The sequence below is a fragment of the Oncorhynchus masou genome, chromosome 29 (assembly GCF_036934945.1).
Source record: "Oncorhynchus masou masou isolate Uvic2021 chromosome 29, UVic_Omas_1.1, whole genome shotgun sequence".
NCBI lineage: Eukaryota > Metazoa > Chordata > Actinopteri > Salmoniformes > Salmonidae > Oncorhynchus > Oncorhynchus masou.
The window spans coordinates 12,784,462-12,809,599 of NC_088240.1; the positions used below are offsets into that span (position 1 = coordinate 12,784,462).

General features: G+C 43.2%; 1 protein-coding gene across 1 annotated transcript in view; it reads right to left on the minus strand.

Annotated features, from left to right (window-relative positions):
- tmtops2b (teleost multiple tissue opsin 2b) overlaps positions 1-25,138 on the minus strand; it is a 59,759-nt gene that overhangs the window by 9,845 nt on the left and 24,776 nt on the right. Inside the window, exons 2-3 of the mRNA XM_064944049.1 lie at positions 6,740-7,065; positions 1,260-1,493 (exon numbers count right to left, since the gene is read on the minus strand). Of these exons, the coding sequence (XP_064800121.1) occupies positions 1,260-1,493; positions 6,740-7,065 (560 nt within the window). The remainder of the gene's footprint in view (positions 1-1,259; positions 1,494-6,739; positions 7,066-25,138) is intronic.

A 25,138-nucleotide genomic window follows, 5' to 3' on the forward strand; every position in this document is an offset into this window, starting at 1 on the left:
CTCTGTATGGACTGGCATGCCAGACACCTCTGTATGGACTGGCATGCCAGACACCTCTGTATGGACTGGCATGCCAGACACCTCTGTATGGACTGGCATGCCAGACACCTCTGTATGGACTGGCATGCCAGACACCTCTGTATGGACTGGCATGCCAGACATCTCTGTATGGACTGGCATGCCAGACATCTCTGTATGGACTGGCATGCCAGACACCTCTGTATGGACTGGCATGCCAGACACCTCTGTATGGACTGGCATGCCAGACACCTCTGTATGGACTGGCATGCCAGACATCTCTGTATGGACTGGCATGCCAGACACCTCTGTATGGACTGGCATGCCAGACACCTCTGTATGGACCGGCATGCCAGACATCTCTGTATGGACTGGCATGCCAGACACCTCTGTATGGACTGGCATGCCAGACACCTCTGTATGGACCGGCATGCCAGACATCTCTGTATGGACTGGCATGCCAGACACCTCTGTATTTACTGGCATGCCAGACATCTCTGTATGGACTGGCATGCCAGACAACAAAGAGAAAGAGTTTGTTTTGGAGGTCACTGCTTAACTTGATTCCTCCTCCAGTATGTTTTTTGATATCTCTCTCACTCGCATCCTTTTCTGTAGGGTGGAGATTCACAGCGCCACAACACTGCCTTTAAAATGGAAACATTTCACGGTTTTTAAGTTGGACAACTTGTAAGTTGTCCTCTGAGATTTCCAAGAGGGCTTTGAGCAAAGGCTGAGAGGAGAGGGAGAGAGAGAGTGTGGGATTCATCATGACCAAAGTGTTATTGAAAAGCACATTTCATTTTCAGCCTTGGGATAAAAAATGTTATGACCAAAACGTTCCTTTTGATTTGTCATTACAGGTTTTTTACACAAAGGTATTTAAGTTGACTGTTGGTATAAAATTAAATTGTTGTTAATTCATTGTTATTTTTACCATGTAAATAAAGACATTTTACATGTACAAAGGATTAGTCTGGAGAGATAAAGACCAGGATTCCACCCTTGGAGTGCTGTCACAACGCGCCATTTGGAGGTCATTTCCATTTGAGCCGGAGTCTCAGTGTTTAACGTAAATGCATTCAGGAACCTTGCCTTTAAAAGACACATTCTCAACTATGCGAGATCGGATTGAATCTCGGCCTTAGATTACCGACAAAACACACACACACACACACATTACCAAGCACCATCCAATACACACTACACCCCCCCTCCACAAAACTCCCCTGCTGCCTCACCTGTTTGTTCATGAGGATGTAGATGATGGGGTTGATGACGGTGCTACTCTTGGCCAGGAGGGAGGGTACCACGGCGGCCACGGGGGTGATGATGCCGGGCCGGCCGAATGTGGCCATCATGGCCACCACGCCATAGGGCATCCAGCACAGTATATAACACACCACTGTGGTCAGCACCATAAACAGGATGTGGTGCTCTCTCTGCCGTGCCGCAGTCTTACGGATCTTACCCACCTAGAGACAGGAGAGATGAAAGGACAGTGTGAGTGAGGAGAGAATGAGTGGGGAGAGGAGGAGGGGAGAGAGGGAGATAAAAGGAAAAGGGGAGAGAGGAGAAGAGGAGGGGAGAGGAAGAGGAGGGGGGAGAGGAGAAGGAGGAGAGGAGAGGAGAGAGAAGGGGGAAGAGGAGAGAGGAGTGGAGAAGAGGAGGGGGAAGAGGAGAGAGGAGTGGGGAAGAGGAGAGAGGAGGGGGAAGAGGAGAGAGGAGTGGAGAAGAGGAGAGAGGAGGGGGAAGAGGAGAGAGGAAGGGGAAGAGGAGAAAGGAGGGTGGAGAGGAGAAGGAGGAGAGGAGAGAGAAGGGGGAAGAGGAGAGAGAAGGGGGAAGAGGAGAGAGGAGGGGGAAGAGGATAGAGGAGGGGGAAGAGGAGAGGAGTGGAGAAGAGGAGGGTAGAGAAGGAGAGGAGAGAGAGGAGGAGGGAGAAGGGGAAAAGGAGAGGGGAGAAGGAGAAAGAACAGCAGAGAAGAGGAGGAGATAATGTGTTTTCACCCCAGGGAGAGACTAAAATAGTATTTTGTCCAAATAGACATTTGTTTGCTGTTTTCTGTATTTGTTATTGTCAATCCTCTGGACACCACACACACACACACACCTAATGTAAGGCTCTGGACTCTAATACATTTGATAAATGTGTAAATATTTGGGAGGAAATAGTATGATGATAGGGAGGGAAGAGGGTGTGTGTGTGTGTGTGTGTGTGTGTGCTGAAACAGCTTGGTGGTGATAGAGGTTAGAGTTTAATAGATTTCCCTTTAGACACGACAGAGTCCCCGGGGGATAAACACACAATCTGTTCAGAGCTAATATCTCTTTAACTATCTCACGCTGACAGCTCCCCTCCCTCCTACTCTCCCTCTCTCTGGTTGTGCTCTGTCCCTGCAGAATGCTCATTGTTCTGCCTGAGGGCTTCTCTCCTAACACACAGAGAGACAGTGATAATCAGTCCATCCGTTCTGTGCCGCTAACCTCCCATTTCAGCAATGGTATGCCTAACTCTCCATCCATCTCCCCAGTCTCCCTGTCAGCCCAAATAACGAAAGGGACATCAGAGAGAGATTATATTCTCCTTTTTCCATTTTAGAGGATTAAAGCACTGCCCCACTCTCTCCATCCTGTTCACTGTTCAACTGAGTGAGAACATGCACATAAACAGACCCCTTGTGACTGACGATCCTGGCGTTCAAACCCAGTGTGTTCATGTATTGAGCTAATGCCTATTGGCGTTCAGATTTAATTATCACACAACAGCCAAAATAAAGGAAACACCAACATAAAGTGGCTATTTATGACCAGATTCCCTGGTACCTCCCTGAATCAAATTCATCCAGCCTGCCTTGGACCTCCCGTCATGACTCAAGCTGTATAAATGGACTTTTATAGTCAATAGTTTTATACTTTCATTGTCACAGCATACTTTTGTTATCTAACAATTTAAATCAAATTGTATTGGTCACATACATGGGCGTAATAGGCTACTGTCCCAATAACCTCCATTAGGCCAGAAACCGATGGGTTGGGCCAGAGCTGGCCTACAGAAATCATGAAACACGTAATTTGGACGTCAGCTCAAAATATTTATAGGATGGCAGGTTCAGATTTATGTATGGAACGATCGATAAAGCAGCGAAAGTAAATTCAGGATGAGTGGCCAGGGGCAATGTAAACACAGCTCTAATACCAGAACAGCTGTATCGCCATCGACTGCTCAGTTCTTCACACCATGCGGTGACCATGACCCTGGCGCCCCATAGGGATGCTGTTGAGTAATGCTGTGGACTCAAATTCATTTGTCCATTGAGACCCACAGTGCAGTAATTGCGTGAGCAAGACGCATTTAGAGCTTTGTGAAAGCTGCTGTTTGTGAGTCCGGGACTCTGAGTCCCACTAAAAACAGATTGGTATTGGGTAATCCAGACAGCACTCAGCTAACCCCCTCATTCACTCATTCCTGGCCCTGGCTCTATCTGAGGGCATTAAAGTGTGATGGGTTGACATCAGGATCGCATACACAGACGTTTCAGCTTAACAGTCTTCTTCAGTACAAACCTCCACTGAGAAAGGTCCCTTAATCCAAACCCAAACACTCACACGTCAACGACAGACAATGGCTGAGGCTGGGGCAATATTAACACACCGCAGCTGCTCTACTTTAACACTTGTTTAGGCAGCATTAATCCCCCAGAAATGGGATGTTGGAGGATAATGGAGTATAAAATAACAAGGTTGAAATTAGTGATGAGGGGAAATCGATACAGTTACATATCGCAATATTATTTTGAATGATATTATATCGATAGTTTGACTCCAAGTATTGATTTGTATAAAACATTTATTTCTATTTTTTCTCTCACTGCTGCGGAAAGTAGGGGTTCTGAGGTTGCTGCAGTAACCTTGAAAAAATCTGAATAAAAAAAATGATGTATTAATAAAATAAAATATTTAAAAAATGTAATACTAAAATTCACAAAAAAATAGTGCACTGGGCCTTTAATGGTGCTGTATTAGCAGCCCAATATAGCTCTGTAGAGAGGGCAAACATATTTTTTCAGCACCCCCCTTGAAAATACAATAAAAATCCATAAAATATACAGCACCCCCAAACTACTTCCTGCAGCTATGGGTCGCGTTAGTTAGCGCTAGTTGGCTGCAAATGTGACAAATCTTTTTAAATGGCGAGCAACAAGTTTTCACCACTTTATTTCCATTACTGATCAAAACTCATTTTCTCCTGCTTTCTCTTGTCTCTCTACAGAAGACATATAATGAATAATGTTCTGGTAACATAAAATTGCAATAAAATCACAGTATCGAATCTCAATACATATAGAATCGTAAGAATCGCAATACATATATAAATCGGGAGAATCGCAATACATATATAAATCGGGAGAATCGCAATACATACAGTGCCTTGCGAAAGTATTCGGCCCCCTTGAACTCTGCGACCTTTTGCCACATTTCAGGCTTCAAACATAAAGATATAAAACTGTATTTTTTTGTGAAGAATCAACAACAAGTGGGACACAATTAAGAAGTGGAACGACATTTATTGGATATTTCTAACTTTTTTTAACAATTTAAAAACTGAACAATTGGGAGTGCAAAATTATTCAGCCCCTTTACTTTCAGTGCAGCAAACTCTCTCCAGAAGTTCAGTGAGGATCTCTGAATGATCCAATGTTGACCTAAATGACTAATGATGATAAATACAATCCACCTGTGTGTAATCAAGTCTCCGTATAAATGCACCTGCACTGTGATAGTCTCAGAGGTCCGTTAAAAGCGCAGAGAGCATCATGAAGAACAAGGAACACACCAGGCAGGTCCGAGATACTGTTGTGAAGAAGTTTAAAGCCGGATTTGGATACAAAAAGATTTCCCAAGCTTTAAACATCCCAAGGAGCACTGTGCAAGCGATAATATTGAAATGGAAGGAGTATCAGACCACTGCAAATCTACCAAGACCTGGCCGTCCCTCTAAACTTTCAACTCATACAAGGAGAAGACTGATCAGAGATGCAGCCAAGAGGCCCATGATCACTCTGGATGAACTGCAGAGATCTACAGCTGAGGTGGGAGACTCTGTCCATAGGACAACAATCAGTCGTATATTGCACAAATCTGGCCTTTATGGAAGAGTGGCAAGAAGAAAGCCATTTATTAAAGATATCCATAAAAAGTGTTGTTTAAAGTTTGCCACAAGCCACCTGGGAGACACACCAAACATGTGGAAGAAGGTGCTCCGGTCAGATGAAACCAAAATTGAACTTTTTGGCAACAATGCAAAACGTTATGTTTGGCGTAAAAGCAACACAGCTCATCACCCTGAAAACACCATCCCCACTGTCAAACATGGTGGTGGCAGCATCATGGTTTGGGCCTGCTTTTCTTCAGCAGGGACAGGGAAGATGGTTAAAATTGATGGGAAGATGGATGGAGCCAAATACGGGACCATTCTGGAAGAATACCTGATGGAGTCTGCAAAAGACCTGAGACTGGGACGGAGATTTGTCTTCCAACAAGACAATGATCCAAAACATAAAGCAAAATCTACAATGGAATGGTTCAAAAATAAACATATCCAGGTGTTAGAATGGCCAAGTCAAAGTCCAGACCTGAATCCAATCGAGAATCTGTGGAAAGAACTGAAAACTGCTGTTCACAAATGCTCTCCATCCAATCTCACTGAGCTCGAGCTGTTTTGCAAGGAGGAATGGGAAAACATTTCAGTCTCTCGATGTGCAAAACTGATAGAGACATACCCCAAGCGACTTACAGCTGTAATCGCAGCAAAAGGTGGCGCTACAAAGTATTAATTTAAGGGGGCTGAATAATTTTGCACGCCCAATTTTTCAGTTTTTGATTTGTTAAAAAAGTTTGAAATATCCAATAAATGTCGTTCCACTTCATGATTGTGTCCCACTTGTTGTTGATTCTTCACAAAAAAATACAGTTTTATATCTTTATGTTTGAAGCCTGAAATGTGGCAAAAGGTCGCAAAGTTCAAGGGGGCCGAATACTTTCGCAAGGCACTGTATATAAATCGGGAGAATCGCAATACATATATAAATCGGGAGAATCACAATACATATATAAATCGGGAGAATCGCAATACATAATCGGATCAGCACCTAGTATTATGATAATATCGTATCATGAGGTTCCTGGCAATTCCCAGCCCTAATTCCCACGACCTCCTTCTCCAGACTCACTAGGTGTTCTAGCAGGGTGATCTCCTTCTCCAGACTCACTAGGTGTTCTAGCAGGGTGATCTTGGAGTTAATTGACCCCCAGAATAAATTGAATGGTCAGGCGCATGGATCACACCAATTTTGATTAAAACACAATAAGGGTTTAGTTTAGTTGTGAGTATAGTGCTGAAATTGATCTCAATAGTGAGCCAGATTAAAATCAATTTGGAGGGCTCTCTAACACACACACACACACACACACACACACACGCATTACTCACTCTTTCACAACTCAGCATTTCGCTACACTCGCAATAATCTGCTAACCATGTGTATGTGACCAATAAAATTTTATTTTTATTTATTTATCTACAAACACACATTATTTTATTTTCTCTCAGTCTCTCTTTTAGTACATTGTACATCTCTCAATGTCAATACTTTACTCTCTCCGCATCTGTCTCTGTCTCTCTCCCTCCCATCAGTCAACAGTATCTGTGTTCCCCTCCCACCTGTTTGACTGCCCACAGTAGCCGACAGTAGCAGTAGACCATGATGGCGATGGGCAGGCCCAGGCAGAAGACGAACAGACAGATGATGTAGGCGTGGGACTGAGCCGTCCTCAGGGTCCAGGATACGGAGCAGCTGGTGCCGGCCCCCTCCAGGTCGTAGCTACTCCAGCCTAGCAGGGGGGGCACTGTCCAGATCAGGGAGTACAGCCAGGAGCCCCCCACGGCCAGCAGGGGCTTGCGGTAGTCGGGACCACGCTTGTTGTACACAGTCAGGGTACTGTAGCGGTCATATGAAAGGACCACCAGGGAGATCAACGACACGATACCTGGAGAGGAGAGGGGGAGAGGAGAAGGGGAGCAGCGGGAGAGAGAAAGAGAAGGAGAGAGGCATTGGGTGGTAGTGTGGAAGGGAAGAAGGGGAGAGACATTGGGTGGTAGTGAGGAAGGGAAGAAGGAGAGAGACATTGGGTGGTAGTGAGGAAGGGAAGAAGGAGAGAGACATTGGGTGGTAGTGAGGAAGGGAAGAAGGGGAGAGACATTGGGTGGTAGTGAGGAAGGGAAGAAGGAGAGAGACATTGGGTGGTAGTGAGGAAGGGAAGAAGGGGAGAGACATTGGGTGGTAGTGAGGAAGGGAAGAAGGAGAGAGACATTGGGAGGTAGTGAGGAAGGGAAGAAGGGGAGAGACATTGGGTGGTAGTGAGGAAGGGAAGAAGGGGAGAGACATTGGGTGGTAGTGAGGAAGGGAAGAAGGAGAGAGACATTGGGTGGTAGTGTGGAAGGGAAGAAGGGGAGAGACATTGGGTGGTAGTGAGGAAGGGAAGAAGGAGAGAGACATTGGGTGGTAGTGAGGAAGGGAAGAAGGGGAGAGACATTGGGTGGTAGTGAGGAAGGGAAGAAGGAGAGAGACATTGGGTGGTAGTGAGGAAGGGAAGAAGGAGAGAGACATTGGGTGGTAGTGAGGAAGGGAAGAAGGGGAGAGACATTGGGTGGTAGTGAGGAAGGGAAGAAGGAGAGAGACATTGGGTGGTAGTGAGGAAGGGAAGAAGGGGAGAGACATTGGGTGGTAGTGAGGAAGGGAAGAAGGAGAGAGACATTGGGAGGTAGTGAGGAAGGGAAGAAGGAGAGAGACATTGGGTGGTAGTGAGGAAGGGAAGAAGGGGAGAGACATTGGGTGGTAGTGAGGAAGGGAAGAAGGAGAGAGACATTGGGTGGTAGTGAGGAAGGGAAGAAGGAGAGAGACATTGGGTGGTAGTGAGGAAGGGAAGAAGGAGAGAGACATTGGGTGGTAGTGAGGAAGGGAAGAAGGAGAGAAGACAGAAGGACAGAGTGAGGAAGGAGGAAGGGGGAGAAAGAGAGATTCATTGACCAATTATTGGCTGACTAAATGAGAAAACAGATAGAGTTGAAGAGTTCCACAGATTGATCTATTGGGAGATCAATACACTCATAAAGGGTTAGTAATAAACAGGAACTTGGTGGACATGGGCTGCGGTCCAAACTCTTAAAAGACGCACCCTATCCCCTCAGCCCTCAAATGAAGTGGGCACATCTGATGATGTATCATGACGTCTGACGAGTATACCTTTGCAGGGCGAGGGGTGTGGGAGGAAGGAATGATTTTTAAATGGACCACCCTTGGCCGGGAAATTGGTCACTCGTTCATCATGATTGTGTTTCAGCCCCCGGTAGCTTGTGGTGCTTTATATCCACTACAGTCAATTATGAGTATTATGTCTACTTATATCAAATATATAAATATTAATATACGCCTAATGTATGATAGCTAGCAAATTAATTAGATAAATAACATTAGCTGCCTAGCTGGAACTTCTGAAAGAAGTAAAATGTTTTATTTCTACAATTTCCAAAAGCTAACCAAACAAAAACATATTTACTTTTTACGTAGTAGCAAAATTTCGAACTTATTTGCATTCGTTTTTACTTACACTTGTATGCTGACTTCTCCATTGATGTTGTTTTTAAGTTTTCACTGAATTTTCTTAGCGGATGTACAATCGTCGCAAATTGAATTATGGGGAGTTTCAGGTCCTGGAGTGAACATAATTGTACACTCGCAAAGCCGACTAAAAACGGGGGCTGAGGGGCTGATGTTGTAAACTTCCCTTGCTTGGATAATAATTTGGACCACCCTCCAAGATGGCGACAAGGATTCCTCCAAGGGCATAAGGCGAGGGTAAGTAGACGAGGGTGTGTCTTTTAAGTGTTTGGACCGCAGCCAATGGTGACCTTCTAAAGTCAGTGTGTGCACTAAACATAGGAGTTGGATGAGACGACAGATACATAGATGTCTGCTCGTTGATCCCTCTGGTGATATTTTAACAGCACAGTGATCCCCTAGCATTTGTATTAGCCGCTTTGATAAATCTTACCTGACATGTCTGACAGGCAGCACGTCTCTCAACACTTCTGTTATATTTTTGGTGCTTGAACATATTTAGGTGTTTTAACATTCAGGCAGACAGTAAGGAAATTAGGTGGGGAAACAAGCAAGTGGGAGAAACAGTGGATGCTGGGATTGAACCCTGATCTCTAGTGGGGAGTGTTACCACCACAGCACAGCTCTGCACAACGATCTCTATTGGTAACCTCTTTCTACCGACTCTGTGCTTAAAGACTGAACGTTTACAGACATTGTGAAAATATTTGTCCCTCCAGGATTCCTTCTACAAAATCAACAGCTTCCTGCATATTAAGTGAGGGCTTGCAAGTGTTAAAAATCCCCACACTATTTCTGCATAAAATTGTCAAATCATTGCAATATTTATTGCATAAAACTGACCCACCACCACTGTACAAAACAGAGGGCTTGTATTTTCAACCAATCACACCACATCAATACATTTTCGCAACAAATTCATTGCAAATTGCCTTGCAAATTGTCAGACTTGTCACACCAAAATCAATCATTTTTGCCCGCAAATGTCACTAGAAATCCCCACTAAATCCCGGAGGATCTGAATACATCATTTCGTAGTACTTGGTGATAGAAATGTGTTGTTTATTCCTGTCTCGATACGTGGAGGTTCTGCTCTGAATGCCAACACCCACAGCTTGACTTTTTAATGAGAAACACGTGGAAAGGATCACAACAAGCAACACATTGGGGACATTGAACTTTGCTGTGTGTGTGTGTGTGTGTGTGTGTGTGTGTGTGTGTGTGTGTGTGTGTGTGTGTGTGTGTGTGTGTGTGTGTGTGTGTGTGTGTGTGTGTGTGTGTGTGTGTGTGTGTGTGTGTGTGTGTGTGTTAGAGTCAAGGGAAATAATTAAAATCTGCAATACTGCTGCTGTCCCTCAGGAGTTGAGTTTACCACCCCAGCTTTCCTTCTACAGAGGTGGGATTGTCTGTAAACTCCATCTAACCTTGGCCTTGGAGGCAGATTCTGACCTACAGCAAGTGAGGAAGTCTTTCTCTCCCTCTTTTCCCTGCTCTTTTTGTACCAGAGAGCTACCGAATTCACAAATCGCTTCTCTAAGAGGCTTTGATCGCAGCCACAGTCTAATCTAGCACAACGTTGTGTCTAATTGTAACATCTGAACGTGAAACAACACATAGAGAACACATGCAAATGTACTGAATATAAACATGAACAAAATAGTTATCTCATCTCCATAGTTATGTAACAGTGCTTCTAGGAAGGTTCTGAACTGATTTAATAACGCATAAAGTCTCACGTCAACAGAACACAGTGGGATTCTATTAGGCACGTCACTGACTAAACACACACATACCACAAGCACACGCACACACTCTCTTTTTCTTTCTTTCTTTCTTTCTTTATTTCTTTCTTTCTCTCTATCTCTTCCATCTGTCTCTATCGCTCTGTCTCTCTCTCTATCTTTCTTTCTCTCTCTCTCTCAAATCAAATCACATTTTATTTGTTACATGCGCCATTTACAACAGGTGTAGACCTTACAGTGAAATGCTGAATACAACAGGTGTAGACCTTACAGTGAAATGCTGAATACAACAGGTGTAGACCTTACAGTGAAATGCTTACTTACAAGCTCTTAACCAACAATGCAGTTTTAAGAAAATACCCCACCAAAAAGTAAGAGATAAGAATAACAAATATTTAAAGAGCAGCAGCCAATAACAATAGAGGTGCTATATTTATTTATTCCACCTTTATTTAACCAGGTAGGCAAGTTGAGAACAAGTTCTCATTTACAGTTGTGACCTGGCCAAGATAAAGCAAAGCAGTTCGACACATACAACGACACAGAGTTACACATGGAGTAAAACAAACATACAGTCAATAATGCAGTATAAACAAGTCTATATACGATGTGAGCAGATGAGGTGAGATAATGGAGGTAAAGGCAAACAAAGGCTACCGGTACAGAGTCAATGTCAATGTGCAGGGGCAGGTGTCGAGGTAATGTCAATGTCAATGTGCGGGGGCAGGTGTCGAGGTAATGTCAATGTCAATGTGCGGGGGCAGGTGTCGAGGTAATGTCAATGTCAATGTGCGGGGGCAGGTGTCGAGGTAATGTCAATGTCAATGTGCGGGGGTAGGTGTCGAGGTAATGTCAATGTCAATGTGTGGGGGCAGGTGTCGAGGTAATGTCAATGTCAATGTCAATGTGCGGGGGCAGGTGTCGAGGTAATGTCAATGTCAATGTGCGGGGGCAGGTGTCGAGGTAATGTCAATGTCAATGTCAATGTGCGGGGGCAGGTGTCGAGGTAATGTCAATGTCAATGTGCAGGGGCAGGTGTCGAGGTAATGTCAATGTCAATGTGTGGGGGCAGGTGTCGAGGTAATGTCAATGTCAATGTGCGGGGGCAGGTGTCGAGGTAATGTCAATGTCAATGTCAATGTGCAGGGGCAGGTGTCGAGGTAATGTCAATGTCAATGTGCGGGGGCAGGTGTCGAGGTAATTGAGGTAATATGTAGGTAGAGACATTAATGTGACTATGCAGAGACGATAACAAAGAATAGCAGCAGCATTCTGGGGGGGCGGGGGGAGGCTCTCTCTCTCATAGTGAGAATGGAAATACAAGGATTACATTTTTTTGTTGTATTTCATGTATTGTGTCTGCCTGGCATCTGCCTAGAGAGCTGTTGGTGACTGTCTACCGTGGTGTGTCATTGGCCAGATCAAAGATGTTATTACCTTGCTTTAATTTGGAAGACCATGTGGTAATTGTATGCTTTCTAAATCAATTTATGTGCAAGCATATTAAAATTACAACATCTAGCCTTTCTGTTATGTTCAACAATGTGGAAATGTTTCTGACTATCATTATTTTAATTGCCTTGTTGACACAGGATTGATTATATCATAAATTACACTTGGGGATATAACAATATGATGATGTCGTGACGACACTGGTAAGGTAGGTAACAATGTGTGTGATAACGTCATACAGACATGCTGAGTTTAGAATGTGATGATGTCATAAAGATTAGGATTATAGAGATCCTATTAAATTACTAGAGGGGCTGTGTCATAAACCCAAAAAGGTCCAGAATGGTCTGAAAATGGCAGCTATTGTGGTCAGGGACGAAATCCAAAACCAGTGTCAAAGAGAGAGTGTTACGGATACAGTTATCCTGTGTGTGTGTATCCTGTGTGTGTGTTTCTTTTCTCTCCTTCTCCCCTCTCAGGTGAAAATCATCACTCCCCAATCAGTCAACAATCAATCATCAATCAGAAAACACACCTCGTCCTATTTCCTGACCTATCACAGTTCCTTCCCCATGGTTTAAAAACCCCATCATTTGTTTGTTCTAGAGCTCAGCTCAGCTCAATCTCTCTGTAAATGCCATGTCTGTAGGTCTCTGTGTTTCACTCTCGCGTTGTGTCTTAACCTCTCTTTTGTTTAAGCACCTCATAGCACTTTGTCATCACCTGTGAGTATTGTTTTTGGTTATGGTGTTTGTGTTTTGTTGCTGGTGGGAAAAAGGGTGTTTTGTTGCTGGTGGGAAACCAAGACAAGTCGCCCATGGGCATACACTACCCGTAGGTGAACTTTGTTAAATACACTAGTTAGAACTGGGCGGACCACCCACTGTATTTTTGGTTGGTTAGTTAGCTGTTGTTAAAGTAGGCTAGTCTAGCTTAGGGGTGGTTTTGAATACTAATTGTTTCTTTCCTTGGGTCCAGCTCAGACCCTTTTCCTGCTCCCCCCATTACCGTGTGTTTATAAATAAATCTAGAGTTTGACGGTAGATTTCAGTTGTCGTGGTTATTTCGTTCACACTTTTCCTTTGTCACAATAATAATTTGCATGAGTTATGTTACGGGTCTCATTACCATCCCCCCTAGACTGTCGGGCCAAAAGGGATTCGTAACAGAGAGCCACCATGTCTCTGAAAGAGGTGCCGGTTTAGATTATAGATACAACTGTCCAAGCGCCCCGGTTAGATGACCTAAATAACCAGTAGGGAACAGGGATATAATTCACACATTATTTCCATAGACCAAGCAGACACACACACACAGAAAACAGGAAGAGGAGAGAAGCAGGGACGTAACTACATATGAGGACACAGAATGTTTGTTCTAATTTGGAAAAAAATATTACCATGAAAAAATACATTTTGTACACAAAGAAGATCAATTTACGGGTCATCATGTAAATTGTCACGCCCTGGCCATAGTTTACTTTGTATGTTTTGGTTGGTCAGGGTGTGATCTGAGTGGGCATTCTATGTTGGATGACTTGTTTGTCTATTTCTGTGTTTGGCCTGATATGGTTCTCAATCAGGGGCAGGTGTTAGTCATTGTCTCTGATTGGGAACCATATTTAGGTAGCCTGGGTTTCACTGTGTGTTTGTGGGTGATTGTTCCTGTCTCTGTGTTTTGCACCAGATAGGGCTGTTTTTGGTTTTCGTACGTTTGTTAATTTAATCGTGTATAGTTTCCTTATTAAATAAAATGAATCCCAACTACGCTGCATTTTGGTCCGCTCCTCCTTCCCACAACGAAAGCCGTGACATAAATATTGCTTCCAGTAGAGATCAAAGCTCAGAACACTTATATTCTTGATCTGACTGAGTTCTAATCGCGGCTACCCTCATTGCGGACGAGTGGAATCATCATCAGTGGTTTGGTAGATATTTTCACCTGTGTTCCCAGGATTTGCCTTTTTAGCAACACATTCACCACTCAATTTCAATTTATGGGGGTTTATTGGCATGGGAAACATATGTTTAGATTGCCAAAGAAAGTTAAATAAATAATGAACAAAAGTGAAATAAACAAAAGCCCGTCTTCCCTTCTCAATAGCAAGGCTATGCTCACTAAGTCTGTACATAGTCAAAGCTTACCGTAAGATTGGGACAGTCAGAGTGGTCAGGTATTCTGCCACTGTGTACTCTCTGTTTAGGGCCAAATAGCATTCAAGTTTGCTCTGTTTTTTCGCTAATTCTTTCCAATGTGTCAGTAATTATCTTTTTGTTTTCTCATGATTTGGTTGGGTCTAATTGTGTTGCTGTCCTGGGGCTCTGTGGGGTCTGTTTGTGTTTGTGAACAGAGGCCCAGACCAGCTTGCTTAGGCGACTCTTCTCCAGATTCATCTCTTTGTAGGTGATGGCTTTGTTACGGAAGGTTTGGGAATCGCTTCCTTTTATGTGGTAGAATTTAATGGCTCTTTTCTGGAATTTGATTATGAGTGGGTATCGGCCTAACACTCTCAAACAGTTAACTCCGCCCTCTCGCGGCCTAGGGCCTGAGAAGTGAAACGAACTACCCCAGCTTGGAGTCGGCTCAATTAAGCAACTAGAGACGCTGCTGACACCAAGTGTTTGCGAGATGCCAAACAAATGGCCACTTTAAAACCGTCCGGCAATTCCTGACATGTCAACGGAGAATGAGTGCACAACTGGTAAATAGTCACTTATATGTCAGTCAGTTAGGTGGCTAGCTGCCAGCAGAGACTTCTATTGCCTTTAGCATTGGCTGGTATTACTTAGCCAGCTAGAAGGATGAAGTAAAAAGCTAACATTAAACGAAGCCTACCTCAGCAGGGGCAAAAAATAGGCTACTAAGTTTTCATAACTTTGCTTTATGGGGGTAGGCTATTAAGACAGACACAGATGTGGTGCTCAGTGGTGAGGCTGAGGCAGGCTGCAATGCACCATGGAGCAGGAGCCAGGTGGAGCTCTTCAACATTTTTTGGATGGGGGGTTTGTCTGTTTTGCATGTTATTTTGGTATTAATACATGTCACATATCAGTTTGCAAACAATGTACAATATCATTGAGTTAATAAAGCTGCATACAAACATTGTCTCTTTGTTGTTTTCTTGAGAAGGCAGCGTGTTGCAGTTTAGCTCAGTGCTTTCTGTGGTGGTGGGGCAAGGCAGCAGAAAATACAGAGCATTGCGCAGTGATTGGCTCAGTGTTCTGTCACTCATGGGGACATTACGTCACCGCCAAGTATAAGGGTAGAGCTAGAAACATTAGTAGCGCCCATCAAAGAAGGCTCAAGGTCATTGGCCACAGATAAAATGTAGTCAAATCACGTTATATGTACAGTAGCTTTGATTGGACTGATCATGTCAACATCATACTTACAAAATCTTAACTAGCAGTCATCATGAATCATGTCGACAATCTACTGGCGTATCCTTTTTAATCCTTGTCATATGAAGAGAAATAATGAAGAGACATTATAAATAAAATGTATCGGTGCTCATCGGCCATTGGACATAAACATTACACAACAAGTTGGAAATCGTAAATTCAACAATGAGTGGTTTGGAAGGGATCAGTGACAGTGAGTAACTGCAAGCATTGCAAAGTGATCACTAGCCTGCTATTCAGTGAAGTGGCTGTGTGGTCCCACATCTGGGATTAAGGGGCTCTTTTCCAGGTTTAAAATGATAAACATTCAACATTGGCCATGCTGTCAATGAAGCATGATTTGTGCCGCGCACAAAACAACTGTTAACTCGGAATTGTGAAAACTGTTTTGGAAAATACGTTTTGAATGGTCATCCAACTCAGAATTATAAATCCGGCCTATTTCTAGAGCTACGATCTGAAGATCAATGACGTCATCATGATTCGACCTTGTTTTATTTTCCAGTTCCCAGTTGTTTTGAAAGCACCATAAATCCAGAGAATGCCAGACTTTGATGACAAAATTTGTCCATGAAGGACCTCCATGCCACATTCCTGTTCAAGTGAGCACAACAAAACAATGTCCAAAAAATGCATTGTATGCTGCTGCAAAATAATTATGTACTATGCCAGAGAGATATGTACACTGTAGCTAAGAAAGTGATACTGTGTATGTTGTGTATTAAGATGTTCGTAGCCCACGTGCCTCACCCTAATAATCTGGTCTATTATCTGGTCTATCTTGGTGGTAACATGTAGCCTATAACCTGTTTTAGAGAAATGTCACCATCGAATATGGTAAGAGCTTTCATTGTCTGCATATATGCCCCCTTTATTTATCCTACTTGGTGTACAGGGAGAATACTGTAAGAACGGCCCATGTTCTGAATTCTGTCGCTGTACATTTCTAAAGTGCAAAACAAATAGTTATATTGACTACGTCCATCTGAGCTCGCTCATTAATGTCTTAATCGAAATTACGGATGGCCTCTTATCCGCTCATTGTTCCCTTATGCCATAGTTAGTACATCTCAATTGTCAGTAGGAACCACATTTGTTTAAGTTAGTCAGCCATATCAGCTATGTTTTTTTAAAGGCAGTAAATGAGGCTGAATGAACTGTTTGGCTGCCAGACAAGGCTCTGCTGATAGCCAGGTGTAGCGGTGGTAAGGTGTTGGTATGGCTGTTGGGACAGATTTACGAAAGCCGTTTGTGGGCACCGTTTGTCACCGTTATAGTGCAATTCATGTATTGTTTAGTGTTGTGTTGTGTAATGGCTTTGCTGGCATGCATCCCACTTTTTATTTATTTTTTGCCCCACAAATCTCCACTGCCGAGGAGGAAGAAGAGGAGACACAGAGAGAGAGAGAGAGAGGAAGCAAGCAGAGAGAGTACAGTAGTTCCCAAACTTGGGGTCGGAGCCCATGTTAGGACCCCTGAGAAAATCTGCACTACTCTTATCAAACAAGTAAGGACTTCACTGATATTAATACAGAATAGTAAGTAATATTCTAATAATTCATATTAATGTGATAATACGATCATCTGTGTGCTCCATTGATGTCTGTTTGTGCAGTGCTTGATTAGTAATGACTGGTAATAAAATGTGAACGCTGTGTAATTCCAGAAAGGAGAGATCTATGTAAAGAGTTGATGAGCAATTCATCATTACAGCTGACTGAGCAGCAGCTGATGCTACATTTATCACATTTCCCCCTTTTCAACTGCATAGCTAATAGGCTGTTCATTATCTATGCATAGTCACTTCACCCCTACCTACACGTACAAATGACCTCGACTAACCTGTACCCCCACATATTGACACAGTACCGGTACCCACTGTATATAGCCTCGTTATTGTTATTTTATTGTGTTACTTTGTTATTGTTTTTTACTTTAGTTTATTTGGTCAATATTTTCTTAACTCTTCTTGAACTGCACTGTTGGTTAAGGGCATGTAAGTCAGCATTTCAAGGTAAGGTCTACTACACCTGTTGTATTCGGAGCATGTGACGAATGAAGTTAGATTTGATGTGTTTGTAGATGGACTGAGGTGAATGAACCTACAGCAGCCCAGTTGATAATGGCTGGGGTCATTTTTCCTGTTCTTTTTTTCTGTTCTCCAAATCACATTTTGACATTCTTTAATTGTATAGAAATACAGTGAATGAGCTTCAACTTTCAAAAAATGTCCCCTTCCAGACACCACAAAAACTAAAACAGTGGTAACGGTCCTGCAGATTAGTGGCACAAGTCAAATCAAATCACATTGTATTTGTCACATAAACATGGTTAGCAGATGTTAATGCGAGTGTAGCGAAATGCTTGTGCTTCTAGTTCCGACAATGCAGTAATAACCAACGAGTAATCTAACTAACAATTCCAAAACTACTGTCTTATACACACAAGTGTAAGGGGATAAAGAATATGTACATAAAGATATGAATGAGTGATGGTACAGAGCGTTATAGGCAAGATACAGTAGATGGTATCAAGTACAGTATATACATATGAGATGAGTATGTAAACAAAGTGGCATAGTTAAAGTGGCTAGTGATACATGTATTACATAAAGATGCAGTAGATGATATAGAGTACAGTATATACGTATACATATGAGATGAATAATGTAGGGTATGTAAACATTATATTAGGTAGCATTGTTTCTACCACTCTAAATTCCAAGCATCTGCCTCTAACCCTAGGAAGCTCTTTGCCACCTTCTCCTCCCTCCTGAATCCTCCTCCCCCTCCCCCCCCTCCTCCCTCTCTGCAGATGACTTCGTCAACCATTTTGAAAAGAAGGTCGACGACATCCGATCCTCGTTTGCTAAGTCAAACGACACCGCTGGTTCTGCTCACACTGCACTACCCTGTGCTCTGACCTCTTTCTGCCCTCTCTCTCCAGATGAAATCTCGCTTCTTGTGATGGCCGGCCGCCCAACAACCTGCCCGCTTGACCCTATCCCCTCCTCTCTTCTCCAGACCATTTCCGGAGACCTTCTCCCTTACCTCACCTCGCTCATCAACTCATCCCTGACCGCTGGCTACGTCCCTTCCGTCTTCAAGAGAGCGAGAGTTGCACCCCTTCTGAAAAAACCTACACTCGATCCCTCCGATGTCAACAACTACAGACCAGTATCCCTTCTTTCTTTTCTCTCCAAAACTCTTGAACGTGCCGTCCTTGGCCAGCTCTCCCGCTATCTCTCTCAGAATGACCTTCTTGATCCAAATCAGTCAGGTTTCAAGACTAGTCATTCAACTGAGACTGCTCTTCTCTGTATCACGGAGGCGCTCCGCATTGCTAAAGCTAACTCTCTCTCCTCTGCTCTCATCCTTCTAGACCTATCGGCTGCCTTCGATACTGTGAACCATCAGATCCTCCTCTCCACCCTCTCCGAGTTGGGCATCTCCGGCGCGGCCCACGCTTGGATTGCGTCCTACCTGACAGGTCGCTCCTACCAGGTGGCGTGGCGAGAATCTGTCTCCTCGCCACGCGGTCTCACCACTGGTGTCCCCCAGGGCTCTGTTCTAGGCCCTCTCCTATTCTCGCTATACACCAAGTCACTTGGCTCTGTCATAACCTCACATGGTCTCTCCTATCATTGCTATGCAGACGACACACAATTAATCTTCTCCTTTCCCCCTTCTGATGACCAAGTGGCGAATCGCATCTCTGCATGTCTGGCAGACATATCAGTGTGGATGACGGATCACCACCTCAAGCTGAACCTCGGCAAGACGGAGCTGCTCTTCCTCCCGGGGAAGGACTGCCCGTTCCATGATCTCGCCATCACGGTTGACAACTCCATAGTGTCCTCCTCCCAGAGCGCTAAGAACCTTGGCGTGATCCTGGACAACACCCTGTCGTTCTCAACTAACATCAAGGCGGTGGCCCGTTCCTGTAGGTTCATGCTCTACAACATCCGCAGAGTACGACCCTGCCTCACACAGGAAGCGGCGCAGGTCCTAATCCAGGCACTTGTCATCTCCCGTCTGGATTACTGCAACTCGCTGTTGGCTGGGCTCCCTGCCTGTGCCATTAAACCCCTACAACTCATCCAGAACGCCGCAGCCCGTCTGGTGTTCAACCTTCCCAAGTTCTCTCACGTCACCCCGCTCCTCCGCTCTCTCCACTGGCTTCCAGTTGAAGCTCGCATCCGCTACAAGACCATGGTGCTTGCCTACGGAGCTGTGAGGGGAACAGCTCCGCAGTACCTCCAGGCTCTGATCAGGCCCTACACCCAAACAAGGGCACTGTGTTCATCCACCTCTGGCCTGCTCGCCTCCCTACCACTGAGGAAGTACAGTTCCCGCTCAGCCCAGTCAAAACTGTTCACTGCTCTGGCCCCCCAATGGTGGAACAAACTCCCTCACGACGCCAGGACAGCGGAGTCAATCACCACCTTCCGGAGACACCTGAAACCCCACCTCTTTAAGGAATACCTAGGATAGGATAAAGTAATCCTTCTCACCCCCCCCCTTAAATGATTTAGATGCACTATTGTAAAGTGGCTGTTCCACTGGATGTCATAAGGTGAATTCACCAATTTGTAAGTCGCTCTGGATAAGAGCGTCTGCCAAATGACTTAAATGTAAATGTAAATGTTTAAAGTGGCTAGTGATATATTTTACATGTGATAGTGTAAGTGGTTCATGGTCAGCCACACACGTGTATTGCCCATGTGGAAGGGTCCAGCTGATGAGTTGGTGTGGAGCCCTGGAGTTTATAGAGCTGTCGTCAACCTGGGCTCCTGGATGCAACTAAATAATTCAGGTGCAGCTGAAACCCCAGGCTTGGCCACTGATTGGCTAACCAGGTGTCACATGATTCTGGTTACCCATAGCAACAGAGTGTTCCAGGGGAAAAGGTGTGAAAGTTGGGGGCTGAGTGACTGTAGACAATGGAACGTCCATCCCCCTACCTACATGTAATAAAGTGTCTTAAACTTTGAGAGTTAGAGAAGGACTCATGTGCAACTGTAAGGGTTTTCAACACAGTCTAATTGGAATGAACAGCAATAGCTTTGACTGATGCAGGAAACATACAATAGAGCATCTGATGCATCAGAAATTGTGTTAGAGTTATTGCCAACCTAAAATATTAACATATAATTAATAATACCGTTTATACATGTTTTATACAAATGTTCTGCATAAATATGCTCTAAAATATATGTAACAGACCATAAATGCCTAAATGTTTAGTTTTCTTGGAAAGCTGTGAGTGTTATTATATGATACAATATCAGAAAGTCTAAGTCCTATCATCAACTGATTTAAGACAGCGTATGTGTGGATTGACAGCATTGACTGCACTTTAATAACTCTACCTACATGTACATATTACCTCAATTACCTCGACACCGGTGCCCCCGCACATTCACTCTGTACCCCCTTTATATAGTCCCACTATTATTACTTTACTGCTGCTCTTTAATTATTTGTTATTCTTATCTCTTACTTTTTTTTTTTAAACTGCATTGTTGGTTAAGGGCTTGTAAGTAAGCATTTCACTGTAAGGTCTACTACACCTGTTGTATTTGGCACAATTTGTTTTGATTTGTTTGAATGGCTTGTTGTTATATTGGCAGTTTCTTTTGACACAGTACCGGTACCCCCTGTATGTATTAGCTATGCAGAGGGGTGGCAGGTAGCCTAGTGGTTAGAGTGTTGAACAAGGGGCAGAATGTCATTGAAAATAAGAAAATTGAAAATAAGAATTTGTTCCAGGTTAAATAAAGGTAAAATGCATTTTGAAAAATGTATAGAATAGTCCCAGTATTAGAACTCCCGCCTGTAGGGAAAACAACCTGTGGTTACCTAGGTTAACACAATTTTCTTGTCTGGTTGTTTTAGCAAATTACAAAACTACATTTAAGAAAAGTACACAATTTCTAAAGATTAGAGGCCGTCATTTGTTGAGATACACATTTTGAATAATGAACTAAGATTCCTTACTATGCAAACACACAGCTACCCACCCAACTGCCAGCCCACACACATGCCCACACTGTGTCCTCTCCTGCAACAGCAATGACTGTCCTCATTAAAATGCCATTAGCTGGACGGTTCTGTATCACTAGGCTCAGTGAGGAGTGTCCAAATTAAAAGGCCCTTACCTGGGGTGTTCTGACTGTATCTCCAGGCTAGGTGAGGAGCGTCCTCGTTAAAAGGCCCTTACCTGGGGTGTTCTGACTGTATCTCCAGGCTAGGTGAGGAGTGTCCAAATTAAAAGGCCCTTACCTGGGGTGTTCTGACTGTATCTCCAGGCTAGGTGAGGAGTGTCCTCGTTAAAAGGCCCTTACCTGGGGTGTTCTGACTGTATCTCCAGGCTAGGTGAGGAGTGTCCTCGTTAAAAGGCCCTTACCTGGGGTGTTCTGACTGTATCTCCAGGCTAGGTGAGGAGTGTCCTCGTTAAAAGGCCCTTACCTGGGGTGTTCTGACTGTATCTCCAGGCTAGGTGAGGAGTGTCCTCGTTAAAAGGCCCTTACCTGGGGTGTTCTGACTGTATCTCCAGGCTAGGTGAGGAGTGTCCTCGTTAAAGGCCCTTACCTGGGGTGTTCTGACTGTATCTCCAGGCTAGGTGAGGAGTGTCCTCGTTAAAAGGCCCTTACCTGGGGTGTTCTGACTGTATCTCCAGGCTAGGTGAGGAGTGTCCTCGTTAAAAGGCCCTTACCTGGGGTGTTCTGAATGTATCTCCAGGCTAGGTGAGGAGTGTCCTCGTTAAAAGGCCCTTACCTGGGGTGTTCTGAATGTATCTCCAGGCTAGGTGAGGAGTGTCCTCGTTAAAAGGCCCTTACCTGGGGTGTTCTGACTGTATCTCCAGGCTAGGTGAGGAGTGTCCTCGTTAAAAGGCCCTTACCTGGGGTGTTCTGAATGTATCTCCAGGCTAGGTGAGGAGTGTCCTCGTTAAAAGGCCCTTACCTGGGGTGTTCTGACTGTATAACCAGGCTAGGTGAGGAGTGTCCTCGTTAAAAGGCCCTTACCTGGGGTGTTCTGAATGTATCTCCAGGCTAGGTGAGGAGTGTCCTCGTTAAAAGGCCCTTACTTGGGGTGTTCTGAATGTATCTCCAGGCTAGGTGGGGAGTGTCCTCGTTAAAAGGCCCTTACCTGGGGTGTTCTGACTGTATCTCCAGGCTAGGTGAGGAGTGTCCTCGTTAAAAGGCCCTTACCTGGGGTGTTCTGACTGTATCTCCAGGCTAGGTGAGGAGTGTCCTCGTTAAAAGGCCCTTACTTGGGGTGTTCTGAATGTATCTCCAGGCTAGGTGGGGAGTGTCCTCGTTAAAAGGCCCTTACTTGGGGTGTTCTGAATGTATCTCCAGGCTAGGTGATGCATGACAACACTTAAACCTGCCTGAAGACAATTGGAGCATTTGTGTCAAACAGAAAATAAAAATACTTTTAGTGGCTGACAGATAATTCCCATTCTCCATAAACCTCCATCATTCCCTCACTGTCTCCCCTCTTCTCTCCTTCCTTCAACTGCCTGGAGAACCACTGCCAGGAGAACCACTGCCAGGAGAACCACTGCCAGGAGAACCACTGCCAGGAGAACCACTGCCAGGAGAACCACTGCCAGTAGAACCACTGCCAGGAGAACCACTGCCAGGAGAACCACTGCCAGGAGAACCACTGCCAGTAGAACCACTGCCAGGAGAACCACTGCCAGGAAAATTAGCAGAATTAGCAGAATGTTGGCCAAAATTAATCTTGTTCCATCTTCTTCCACTACCAGCCAGTGTGCTTCCTCTCTCTAAGCCAAGTGGATGCTTTTCATTTATGCATCTGGTTAAATATCTGTCTCATTGTTCTGTCTGTGCTGCTACGTTAAGTTATTTATATATATATATATGTATATATATATGTATATATATATATATGCTATATATATATATATATATATATATATATATATATATATATATATATATATATATATATATATATATATATATATATATATATATATATATATATATATATATATATATATATATGTATATGTATATATATGTATATATTATATATATATATATATATATGTTTTTTATATATAAATATATATATATATATATATATATATATATATATATATATATATATATATATATATATATATATATATCCTACTTTTTTTATATATAAATATATATATATATATATATATATATATATATATATATATATGATATATATATATATATATATATATATATATATATATATATGTATGTATATATATATATATATATATATATATATATATATATATATATTCCACTTTTATTTAACCAGGTAGGCTAGTTGAGAACAAGTTCTCATTTACAACTGCGACCTGGCCAAGATAAAGCATAGGAGTGTGAACAGTCAACAACACAGAGTTACACATGGAGTAAACAATAAACAAGTCAATAACACAGTAGGAAAAAAAGTGTCTATATACATTGTGTGTAAAAGGCACGAGGAGGTAGGCAAATAATTACAATTTTGCAGATTAACACTGGAGTGATAAATGATCAGATGGTCATGTACAGGTAGAGATATTGGTGTGCAAAAGAGCAGAAAAGTAAATAAATAAAAACAGTATGGGGATGAGGTAGGTAAAATTGGGTGGGCTATTTACCGATAGACTATGTACAGCTGCACACAGACCGCATGAGAGAGGAATGTGCACAACACGATGAGAGGGACAGAGACAGTTTGTGAAAGTACGCTTTATCTACTTTGAAGAACTAGTAAAAGGATTTTGTCAAACAACTCTGCAGCATAGGCTACTTAGGCAGGCTAGATAACTAGGATGACTACAGACAGTACAGCATGGGGAGCACATACTGTAGATAACGTTAGGTTTGACTGGCAGACTGCTACTGTCTGAGCAGAGACGAAACAGATGATGACTTTACAGAATGAAAAATAATAAAGTCATCAAATAAAAACTAAGTAATATACACAACTTAAATATTTTATTATTTCAGAGTAATAATGGTTATAAAAAGACAAAGTGGCCGAATTAGAGTTTTGACTTAAATATACTTGAAAATATATGGGCAAGACCTGTAAATGGTTGCCTAGTGATGATCAACACCAGTTTGTAGAATTTTCAAAAGAATAATGGGCAAATATGTCTTGTGCAAAGCTCTTAGAGACTTACCCAGAAAGATTCACAACTGTAATCGCTGCCAAAAGTGCATCTACAAAGTATTAATTCAGGGGTGTGAATACTTATGTCAATGAGATATGTCTGTATTTCCTTCTCAATACATTTGCAAACATTTCTGAAAACATATTGTCACCTTGTCATTATGGGGTATTGAGAACAAAATCTAATTAATCCATTTTGAATTCAGGCTGTAACACATCAAAATGTGGAATAGATTAAGGGGTATTATCACTTTCTGAAGGCATTGTATTACTCCTACCATAAGGTAACATGCAGTAGTTGTTAAATTATGTCGTCATATACACCATATATACAAAAGTATGTGAACACCGCTTCAAGTTGGTGGATTCGGCTATTTCAGCCACACCCATTGCGACAGGTGTATAAAATTGAGTACACAGCCATGTAATCTCCATAGGAGAGCTCAGTGACTTTCAGCGTGGCACCGTCATAAGATGTGACCTTTCCAACAAGTCAGTTCATCAAATTTCAGCCCTGCTAGAGCTGCCCCAGTCACCTGTAATTGCTGTTGTTGCGAAGTGGAAGCGTCTAGGAGCAACAACGGTTCAGCCGTGAAGCGGTAGGCCACACAAGCTCACAGAATGGGACCATGGAATGCTGAAGCACGTAGCATGTAAAACTCGTC